The 11920-nt window shown below is 33.8% G+C and overlaps 1 protein-coding gene across 1 annotated transcript in view; it reads right to left on the bottom strand.

Annotated features, from left to right (window-relative positions):
• The window catches only part of CSMD3 (CUB and Sushi multiple domains 3), an 888294-nt gene that overhangs the window by 270445 nt on the left and 605929 nt on the right, over positions 1-11920 (bottom strand). Inside the window, exons 25-26 of the mRNA XM_005869050.2 lie at positions 6316-6507; positions 1100-1226 (exon numbers count right to left, since the gene is read on the bottom strand). Coding sequence (XP_005869112.1) covers positions 1100-1226; positions 6316-6507 — 319 coding nt within the window. The remainder of the gene's footprint in view (positions 1-1099; positions 1227-6315; positions 6508-11920) is intronic.

Here is an 11920-nt window from a genome sequence, read left to right as displayed (position 1 = left end):
GCTCTATCCACTGATCCAAACTGGTTAGGGCTTTCATAATGTTTTTTAAATGGTAATACTTGTTTTCTATAACCACTTGCACCACCCAGAAGCAAGCCTGAAATTTCACTTATGTAAAGAATCAATTCCTAGGTGTAAAGTCATTGTTTTGTGAGCAATAACACACTGGCTCATTTGTCAAGGACGGTTTGTTCATTTACTAATCCCTCCCTAGCCATAACCCAAATACTTAACCTAAGACTGAGAGCATGTCACAGCCTTGGAGACCTGACTCTGTTGACATAGGAGTCAATGGTCTGCTCTCATCTAAAGGGCAATGATGTGAAGAATTGTTAGCCACCCCTCTATCCTCAGCAGGAAAGAGGAATCAAGCCTGGGTAAAGGGGCAGAGAGCAGGTGCTCCAGAGATATGCCTAAAGCCATGGAAGACAAGGAGTAAATACTTACTGAGTCCCCCTTCTATTCTTATTTATTCTAAATGTTTGTGAGGCTAAATTTATGATAGCGACCAGGACAATTTTGTATACCTATCAAAATGGTGGACTCAGCTTCTTGAGTCTTTAAGAATTAAATGTGTAGCCAGGCAGGGTGGCTCAGTGGTCTGGGGGTCCTCCCATGCACCGAAAGGTTGCTGGTTTGAATCCCAGTCAGGGCACATGCCTGGGCTGTGGGTTTGATCCCCAGTGGAAAAGTGTACAGAAGGCAACTGATCTCTCTCTCTCTCTCTCTCTCTCTCTCTCTCTCTCTCTCTCTCTGCCCTTCCTCCCTCTCTAGGCATGTCCTCAGGGGAAAATTAAAAACAAAAGAATTAAGTGAGCGAAGTGCCAAGAAGCAGAATAATTTCTCTTCCTCTGTGCCCTCTTATAAATATAAGAAGCGTCTTTCTATAGGGTTATATCAGCTACCACTGTGGCCCATAAGTCAATAAACCATTCTTATTAATACTTTTATTTTTCATATGTTTAACAGATAAAATCTAAGTTTTTCCTTACCAAGGGTAAAAATCTTGAAAAATTTTGATGTTGATTGATATTACATTTAGGGGCTCATCAGGAAATGCAGATCCCCTAATCATTTTAAGAAAATAAAATCCATTTACCTGACAATGTTTCCTGGATCCACCTCAATCATCCACATGCAACGCAGATTATTGTCATATGGAAAGGGGTAACCGGGAGATAAGATTCTTCCTGATGATTCTCCTTTGAAACGACCTCCACATTCAGCTAATAAATAAGAAAATGAAAATTTAACTCACAGTTTAATGCCAGTCTTTTGAAAACAATCTGTGAATTTTACAATGATACCTAGTACCTTAAGAAAAATAAGAATTGATTCCCCCTTTTCTTAAAAGTATGTATTTGTATTTGCTTTCTCAGAGTAAGGTATTAATTGAAGAAAGAACATATTGCACAATAAAGCAAGAGTGTCAAGTTAGATCACATAAAAGATAATGGAATGAATGCAATTCGGGATTTTAAAAAAAGAGAGACACACTCGAAAACTCTAAGTTTAGGATTCCAAACACTTTAAGATGTGTTGTTAAATAATGAAAATTTAAAAAGGAGAAACAGATGGCAAGTTGCTTAGTGCTAGTTGGTTGCAGGCTGAATAATTCATCATCTTGCTAACCCACCTCTGAGAAAAACTAATCTTTACTGTAGTCCCTCAGGCCTTCTAAATTTCATTGTCCTTTTATTCCCCTTTAAATCACTCTAAACACTTTCACTTTAACCTCCCAAAAGCCAAAGCATCATTTTTATTAGAGATTTCTTACTTCAGTTAAATCGAGTTTGGTTTTGATTTAATGTAATCTCTAATTTTTATAAAATTCATCAAGTTAAAATGTAAATATTGTCATATATTCTAATGAGATTTTTATCTTTTGGGGGATTCCCTCTCCATTTTAATACTTTTTTTTAACATATTGGGATGCCTGGTGTAGTCTTAATTCTAGAAATAACTGTATTCAAGAAGAGAAAACTAAGTATTTAAGTCATATATTATAAATTTGAAAATTCTCCAAATTATTTCCTACTAAAAAGTAACCAAAACAAAGCTTGCTAGTTGCATGAATATTTGAAGATACTCTTATATTTTCCTTGTTTTTATCTTACTCAAATTCAATGGCTGAATTAATCTTATTTTTTTTTTTAGAGCAAAGGTCAAAGATAAAGTTTTAGCATTTGGGATACACCTTAGAACAGAACCTAATGGTTCAAATTTGCAGGCTCTACTCATATAAGTGTATTTGTTTCAAAGATTTTAGGTATTATATTTCACTGTACTGTGATGGTTAGTTTCTTGTGGTAACTTGGCTAGGTTTACAAGAGCCAGTTATTTAATCAAACACTAGCCTAGGTGTTGCTGTGAAGTTATTTCATCAATGTGGTTACCATCTGCAATCAATTTACTTTAAGTAAAGGAGATTACCTTTGATATTGTGTTTGATAATGTAGTTGGCCCTCATCTAATCAATTGGAAGGCCTTTTGAGCAAAAACTGAATTTTCTAGAAAAGAACTTCTCCCTGTAGTCTAAATTCCTGCCTGACCTTCCAGCCTTTGGGCCTTTCCTATAGATTTTGGATTTGTCAGCCACCACAATTGCTTAAATCAATTCCCTAAAATGAATCTCTTTAGAAAGATAGATTATAGATAGGTAGGTAGGTAGACAGATCAATTGATCTAGATCTAGTATTCTATTGATTCTGTTTTTCTAGAGGGATTGACACACATTCATAGAGGACTAGCAATTTTTTGTATTACAACAACAATTCAATCTAATTTATATTGGGATTAATTTTTTAATAGTTTGTAATTTACTTATTATTACTAGTATTTATTTTTTTTTAGTTAAGTTTTATTGATTTGAGAGAGAGAGAGAGAAAAGGAGAGGGGGAAAGAGATAGAAACATTGATCAACTGACTCCTGCACACCCCCTACTGGGAATTCCAGGCTGCAACCCAGGCACATGCCCTGACCAGGAATCAAACCAGTGACCTCTTCGTTCATGGATTGGTGCTCAACCACTGAACCCCTGGCTAGGATGTTATTATTTTTTAAAATATGTTTTTATTTTTATTTTTTAAATATATTTTTATTAATTTCAGAGAGGAAGGGAGAGGGAGAGAGAGATAGAAACATCAATGATGAGAGTTTTTTAAACAAAAACTTTATTGAACAACTAGAACTGTATACCTATATTAATTCATTTTCATCATTTTTATGATATATCAATATTGGCATATATTTATTATGCAAACAAATTTTATTCTTCATTTTTTTCAGATTAATGTTTAACCAATTACAGGCTAAACTGGAGTTATGTGCACTATGTTGTATCTTGAATTTAAACATAACTTCTTTTTCTCTCCATTTTTCTTTACTTAGTATTTTGACTTCAAATGTGCCAGGGTGGTATGTTATAGTGCTAGAATTCATTTCTGTGAGAAGACTTATGTTTGCAGGATAACAATGAAATAGTATTTAAAGAAAGTATACTGCTATAAAAATTAATTTTTATTTGATCAAAGTATAAGTTTCAGAAACGTAATTAACCATGTATTAGAGAAAAAGTTTATTTGCTTGAGGAAAAAATATAGCCATATGAGTATTTAATATTAATAAGCACAGAAAATTATAATCTTAGGCCAGGTGGTAAAGCTATCAATTGTTGCCAACAGAGAACACTATCCAAAATAGAATTTCATCTTCTGTTATCATGGAAATCATCACCATGTGTCCAACTGTTTTCAGCTGTTATTCCTGATCATCTATCATTGAAAAAATAAATAAATAAACGTTACCCTTCTCATGAGATCTTGAGCAGTATTAAGTCACTAAGTTTGTCTTGGGATATTTTATATAAAATGCATTGATTCACTGAAAACATAATTAAAATCTTCTGATCTCAGACCAAATGTTCTTCCATTTGCATAAAATACTCCAAAAAATAAAGAATATTTTCAGCTTGGATCAATACATATTAAAAAACATATGGTTTTTAATGTATTTGTTTTGTGAATTTAATTTTCAAGTCAGCATGCAAGTCAGTGTTTTCAAGTTTATAGTTTTATGTTATTGTAACCTTTAATGATTTTCTAAATATATTTCCTGTACACATCAAAGAATATAACCTAGAGAGAATTAATCAATGCATTTTTTTTCTCATAACCACTGCCAGTGGGCTGTTTACTGGTCATATTCCAGAATCCTAAGCTTAATCAATTTAGGTTGATTATTATAAATATTATTATCCTCATAATCTATCCAAAATTCAGTTGCTGTCTGAAAAGAAAGGCCTAAAAGTGCATTTTGTTTGGATTAAAAACATGCTTGCTTTCTGCATGAATCTATGTTTTAAAAATCCAATAGAGGTCTCAGGGCATCAAAAACACTGCAGTTAGCCACGAGGCCTCTAATGACTAAAATTCTATTTTTTAATAGTTTGTATTCTAGAAGTTTTGTGGAGATTCATATGTTGACCATACCAACTAACAAAGATTAAACCTTGTCTCAATAGGTCCTCAAACCATATACATTAAATATGTGCATTTTTTGGGTATTAATTAACCTTAATAAAACTATTTTAGAAAAATATTTTGGCCAATTTAAACATACGGACATGTGACGGAATGAATCTGTGCCTCCATAAATACCATTACAAAATAAGAATGACTAAAGAATAACTGCATGTTTGTTCCCTTCTAAGCAGTTAGTGTTTTGTTAAAATGTTGTTTTTTTGTTGTTGCCCTAATAATCCAACCTGGGATATATTTGATTTTGTGGGGAGGCAGGGGGAGTAGTGGTCTTTACAACACTTTTCTATCCACCCTCCCACCCACACATACCCAATATTCATTATTGAGCTATCAGATAGTAGAGAATTCTTATTGTCTTCATGTGAACTATATATCTGATATCACTCAGAAGAATCTTATGGAAATTGGTTAATTATATTATGCTGCATAAACATTTTAAAAAGCATATGAACTTCCTTAGATTTTTGAAAGTTTAGTATATAAACAAAGCCTTTTTAAGTTATTGATAATAGTTTATTGTTTTTAATCACCTTGATAGCAGGACAGGCAATCATTTTTTATATTAAAACTAAAGGCCTGGTGCACAGGATTTGTGCACAGGTGGGGGGCGTGGCCTGTGGGGATCAACCCTCTGTGGAAGCGCTGTTCATCCCAGTCAGCCGAGCGGCGCTCCCACTGTGGGAGCACACTGACCACCAGGGGGCAGCTCCTGCATTGAGCATATTCTCCCTGGTGGTCAGTGTGCGTCATAGAGACTGGTCGACTGGTTGTTCTGGTCATTCCACCATTTGGTCGCTGGGCTTTTATTATATAGGATAAATATGTACAATGTGATTGAATAAATTATATGGTTAAGAATCTTATTTCTGTATCTATATTTCTGTAGTGTGTTAAATTTTACCAAGATAGGAAAAATAAAATAATGCTACATTGCATCAAAACATACTCATAAAAATTATTAAAAGAAGCCCTTCACTTTCCATTAATTTCCTTCTGACAAATTTTAGTTCATTAACTTCATTTTTTTTAGGTTTTGAAAATAGTGTATTTCTTACTAATATATTTTTAAAATTTTTATTAGCTATATTAGGGTAACACTGGCTAATAAATAACCTGACATTAATTTCATGTGTACAACTTTATCGTTGTATACTCTATGATAATATGGATGGATCTTATGGAATGAGTTAGGCAAAAAAATGATAAGAACTGTCCGGCTGACACAGCTCAGTGGTTGAACTTTGACCTAGGAATCAGGAGGTCACAGTTCGATTCTTGATCAGGGCATATGCCCAGATTGCAGGCTTGGTCCCCAGTGTGGGGCCTGCAGAAGGCAGCCAATCAATGATTCTCTTTCATCATTGATGTTTCTATCTCACTCTCCCTCTCCTTTCCTCTCCCTGAAATCAATAAAAATCTATTTAAAAAAATACTTTTTCACTCATATGTGAATATAAAATAAAAAGCAACAAATGAATAAGCAAAACAAACATACAAAGAAACAACAAAAAAAGCAAACAACAAACTCATAGATACAGACAAGAGAATGGTGGTTCTCAGAGGAGAAAAAAGGGTACAGGGAGGACAAAGAGCTAAATGGGGTCAACTGCACAGTGACTGATGGAGACTAGACCGCGGGCGGGGAGCACACGTTAACTTCTTGACTTAAGGCATGAGTTGTGTGTAGACAGATGGAATCACTTGAAAAACTACAGTGTATTTTGGTAACACTTCTATAGAAATATTTCCTGACAATCTAAATGAGTCTCCTACCAATACAGGAAGGCAGAGGGTAGTCCCATGCCCTTCTCTCCCCAGTCATGCACTTGAGAAGGCTACTTCCATGGAGAGTGTAGCCGGGATTGCATCCGTAAATGATAGTGCTACCAGCAAAGTGGCCTTGGTCACTGATCTTGTATCCAAATTGTGGAATGCCAGGGTCTTCACAATGTGAAAGTTCAAAACCTGTGAGAAGAATATAAATTTATTAAAGGTGAAATTTAACAGAAAAAAAGTAAAACTCTACAAATCATGTATTCCTATGATTTTCATACAGTTACATTCCCTTACCCACTTGTATTCTCTTTCCTAGTTATAATACTCTTACCACATTTAATTTTGATATTAGGCAACAGCCAAAGAGAGTTTTTACATTTTTTAAAATTAGAAATTTTTTTTGTATTTTTCAAATGATTTCCATGGTCTATATGACTATATCATGGCTTGTTTTAGTACTAAGCTTCTTGCATGCTTTAAGTGATTTACAGCTAATAATAGATTCTGGCCATTATAACTACTACATCAAAATGTAAAACATAAAATTTATGTGAAATCATAACTGTCCAAGTAACAAATATGTCCACTGCAAATATAAATGGAGACTCTTTACTGCTATAGTCTTAGAACATGAAATAGTTTTATATTTAAAATATACTTTATAAAAAATAATATAATAGTAATTAGATTGAAGAACCCTGAATTGTTACATTCTGCCTTCTCCGGAAATTTACAGCTCTGAAAAAATTCTCACAGGGAAATAAGCCCCCAAACACATATTATTCTTCCTACATGTTGTCACTCTGGGGTGTAAAGAAAATGTTTTTGTGATTCTGCAGAGTTTGGGCTTCTTGCATTAATTTTACTGGAAAGTTGGGACCCTGGGGCCAGAGCAACCCTTAATAAGTTATTTTACAACTATAACATTAGTAAGAGAATTCCAGCGAGCTTTCCCTAACTTTGGAGGAGGTTTGTGTTTATAGTTGAAGGGAAAACAAGGCCAGGGCCTGAGGGACATCAAATGACAAAAACTGCATGCACAGGGGGCGGATCTGGCCTCTGGAGAGATGTCTTTACTTTGCAAAGGTTAGAATAAAAGGCCAGAGTCCTTCCTATCCATCTCAAAGAAGCAAAGGTTTTTCTCTCTCCTCTCCAGACAGGAGGGCGAGACAGCTCCTTTAAACAGAGAAAGCCTATTTTTCTTCATCCCTGTCTCTGTCCACTCGTGTAGATTTTTCTATCTGATTTTCATCTTGTTACTACAAGGTTAAGGGCTGGGTCAAAGGGGGCCTACGGAGTTATTGTTATTATGATTATATTATCTTAATGATAATTTGATCTCTCCAGATCCAGGAGACCTTGTGTATAATTCAGAATAAAATTAATAAAGATGGATATTAAAAACCTAACAATCGGAGCACAATAAACTGTTAAGATTCTGAAATAACTAGAAGATACTTCATAATTTAAACCAAACATAACACTAGTAATCAAAACATATTTCCAACACCCTATGGAGTTCTCTATCTCTAATGTTTTACAAAAAGAAGATAATTAGGTGCAAAATTATGCAAGTTATGACTTCTGAGACTAGAGAATGAAAAAGAATATTCCAGATAGCGTCACGTATGAGGGAAATCTGTGATTTTAACACAAAAATGTTGGAGATAAGGAAAACATTTGTGTCTTAAGTTATATAATAAAAAGATTTGCATCTCTTTTATAGGCACAGATCCTTGACCAAATTAGTATAGAAACTAGAAATTAAAATTTACATCATTGGCATTTTTACAGTATCAAAACATACATAAAATCACCAAAACCTGTAAGCTAGAAGTAATGTGTTTATACTATAATTTCTGTGTGTTGAGGGATACATGTGTTCTTGGAAAAGGATCCTTTCCTAGTCTCTTTTAGGGGTTCTTAATCATTCCCTCCTCAGTTAACTGATAGAATTACTCTGCATATTTCAATTCATTTACAATCACTGCTTCTTGTGTTTGTTTCCCTACCAACTAGAATGATTTGATTACTTTTTCTTTCTCACAATGCCCACCAAGCACAAATCCTGGCACATAGCAGATGTTCAATAATGCTCCTGGATGACTTTGGATTTTTAAAGGCAATTACTTCTAGAAAACAACTAAAAAAAACCCTAAAATAATTCTAATGAGAAACTGAAGTTAATGAAACGATTAAAAAAACACATCTTCAGAAATTTCCCTTACGGATCAATTTGTGACAGCCCAATTTGGGTAAAAATATGTTAAGGGAAATTCAAACAGCTTCAGAGACAGAGCTAGACAAAAAGTTAGACGTTAATTCAAATGATGACATATTATTTATATATGTATATATACATACACATACATACATGCGTATACATGTATATATATATATATTATACTTTATATACATATTTATATATATAACAAGGTATAATAGATGTTCTAATTAATTATCTAATCCAGAGAATGCAAGTGATTGGCAAAGCAAAATGTTTATATGTCATTTTTTTGTTGTTGAGTGTAAGCTTCCTACTTTTCTTTTTTTTTTATTCTTTATTGTTTAAAATATTACATATGTGTCCTTTTCCCCCCACTCCCTGGCCACTCCCACCCCCCAGCACATACCCTCACCCCCCTACTGTCTGTGTCCATTGGTTATGCTTATATGCATGCTTACAAGACCTTTGGTTGATCTCTTAACCCCACTCCCTTCCACCCTCCCCTGCCTTCCCTCTGAGGTTTGATGGTTTGATCAATGCTTCTCTGTCTCTAGATCTGTTTTTGTTCACCAGTTTATGTTGTTCATTATATTCCACAAATGAGTGAGATCATGTTATATTTATCTTTCTCCAACTGACTTATTTCGCTTAGCATAATGCTCTTCAGGTCCATCCATGCTGTTGCAAATGGTAGGAATTCCTTCCTTTTTTACAGCAGTGCAGTATTCCATCGTGTAGATGTACCACAGTTTTTAATCCACTCATCTGCTGATGGGCACTTAGGCTGTTTCCAAATCTTAGCTATTGTAAATTGTGCTACTATGAACATAAGGGTGTATATATCCTTTCTGATTGGTGTTTGTAGTTTCTTGGGATATATTCCTAGAAGTGGGATCACTGGGTCAAATGGGAGTTCCATTTTTAGTTTTTTGAGGAAACTCCATATTGTTCTCTACAGTGGCTGCACCAGTCTGCATGAATTTGCATACTTGATACTACTTTTAAAGTGTCCCTGTTCAAAAATTGCAAAACTGCATTCCTTCTACTAGACATAATATTGAGTTTATCATTCAAGATGCAGCCACTTTTGAGCATGTAACATTAATAAAAACAAAAATGAAAGTCAAGCTTTCTTTTCAAGGTTCATTACCAAATTCATCCTTCCTTAATGTGAATGCTCTGTAAATGCGGTTGGCAATTGCTGGTGATGAGGTAAAATGGAGATAGTTTTTGTATATTAAGATAACTTATAATACTTTGCATTGTAGATGAAAATGCACATGGACAATAGTATATAAACTACAAAGCACAACATCATTTAGTCCAGTTTGGTGGAATTATTATTGCTTATTCATAAATATTCAGAACTTTATGGAAACATTCAGCTGCCAGTCTTTTCATTGAAAAGCTCAAATATTTGAAACTTACAATTAAATAAATAACTGTATACAAAATCATATATGGTATTAATATTCCCCATTCCTTGTGAAATTTGATAGTCTGATGAAATGAAAATTTCTAGAGCATGAAGGTAACTGAAAAATCCTCATTACCTGAATTCTTTTGACTTGCTGAATACTTAAATTGAGATCTAATTCCTTTCCTGTCACCATGTAGTTTTTTTTTTAAATATGTTTTTGTTTTAAATTATTTTTATTGATCTCAGAGATGAAGGGGGGAGAGAGGGAGAGAGAGAGAGATCAATGATGAGAGAAAATCATTGATTGGCTGCCTCCTGCATGCCCCACACTGGGGACTGAGCCCACATTCTGGGCATGTGCCCTGACTGGTAATTGAACCATGACCTCCTGGTTCATAGGTCGATGCTCAACCACTTAGCCGTACCGGCTGGGCTCTAATTTAGTTTTGAGTTATAATTTGAAACCTACAAAGGATAATGTAACTTCACCAACTTACTCTATCACATTCTAGAATCATAGTTGCTCAAGTTAATTTTAATTCATTTTCAGAATAACACTCATAGTAACTGTTAACATTCAAATTAACATTATTATTAAAAGAACCAATATTGCAAAACAAGTTAAAGTTCCATTTGTGTCCCTCCTTAATCCCTTTGTGGTCTTTCCCTACCAAGAGCTGGCAAATATTCTGAATTTAGTTACCATTATCACACATATTTTATATATTTTACCACATATCTATATGTCTATGAAAATACATAATATGTTTTGCAAGTAGGTATACATTTTACTAATTATAAAATTACTTTAAAACTTCTTCTGAGCCTTTATATATTGCCCAGCATTTTCTTTTAACCTTTATATTTATGCACATATACATTGTATTTATTTTAACTACTCTGTCGAATTCCGCTGTAGGCCAACCCCTAAGTGATTTATTTATTCTCTAGTTGATGACCATTTATAACATTTCCAATCACTATGGTTACAAAAAGGCTGTGCTTCTAAGTACCCTTTCAAAAGTATGCAAGTGTTTCTATAGGTTATGCCCCATGTCCGGATCCATTTTGTCCCTAAGATTCATTCAAAGTTTGCTAATCTACTATTCAACTTTTGCCTTGACTTACTGAAAGGTAAACAGTTGAATCCCTACCTCAACATAATTTCTTTTCAATTTATTAGGAACAACAACTGTGTATTCACATAGGGACATGTCATGTCTGGTCAGAAAAACAGAACCAATGCTACAATAAGGCAGAAGGCTTAGAGATATATGATATCTGAAAATTAACTTTTTGAACGTAAGTAGCATTTTTGATGTAACTTAAAATAAAAAGACCCTTATGTGTGTGTGTTTTTTTAATCAGAGTTTTGAGTTTATAGAAATGATGACTTTAAACAAACAAACAAAAAGATTGTGGAAATGACTGCTATTCATTTCACCTGGAAAAACAGGTGGAATATGAAGAATACATATTTTTAAACTGCCAATGCTCTAAATTCTATGTATAAAGTCTGAAAAAAGTGCTGGTTTGTGTATTGTACATCATACATTTGTACATCATTCTGGAATGGTGGGGTTCAGCATTTCCTGATTTTTTTATTTTTTATTTTTTTACAATCAGCCATTTGGTATTTGGCCAAATGTAAAAATGGTAAACTCTAATTATATCTGAGAATGGAATTTAATGAGATATTGCCAAATTACTCTTCTAGGTGGCTTTACCAAAGGTAAAAGAGGTTCAAGCTCTTCAAACTGTCATCAACACTTGGTATTGTGCACCTTTTTAATTTTTACCAATTTTATGAATGTGCAATAGCATATTATTTAATGTTTACTCTTCATTTCTTAATTTCTCTTATGCATTTGACTTATTGGCCACTGGAGTTTCTTCTGTGAAATTTTCTTTTAGAATTGTTTTTTCTTATTGACTTGTAGGATTCTTTCTATACA

Source organism: Myotis brandtii, unplaced genomic scaffold (assembly GCF_000412655.1).
Source record: "Myotis brandtii unplaced genomic scaffold, ASM41265v1 scaffold285, whole genome shotgun sequence".
NCBI classification, from domain to species: Eukaryota; Metazoa; Chordata; class Mammalia; order Chiroptera; family Vespertilionidae; genus Myotis; species Myotis brandtii.
The sequence above is the reverse complement of the archived record's forward strand: the minus strand, read 5'-3'. Positions and strand labels throughout refer to the sequence as shown.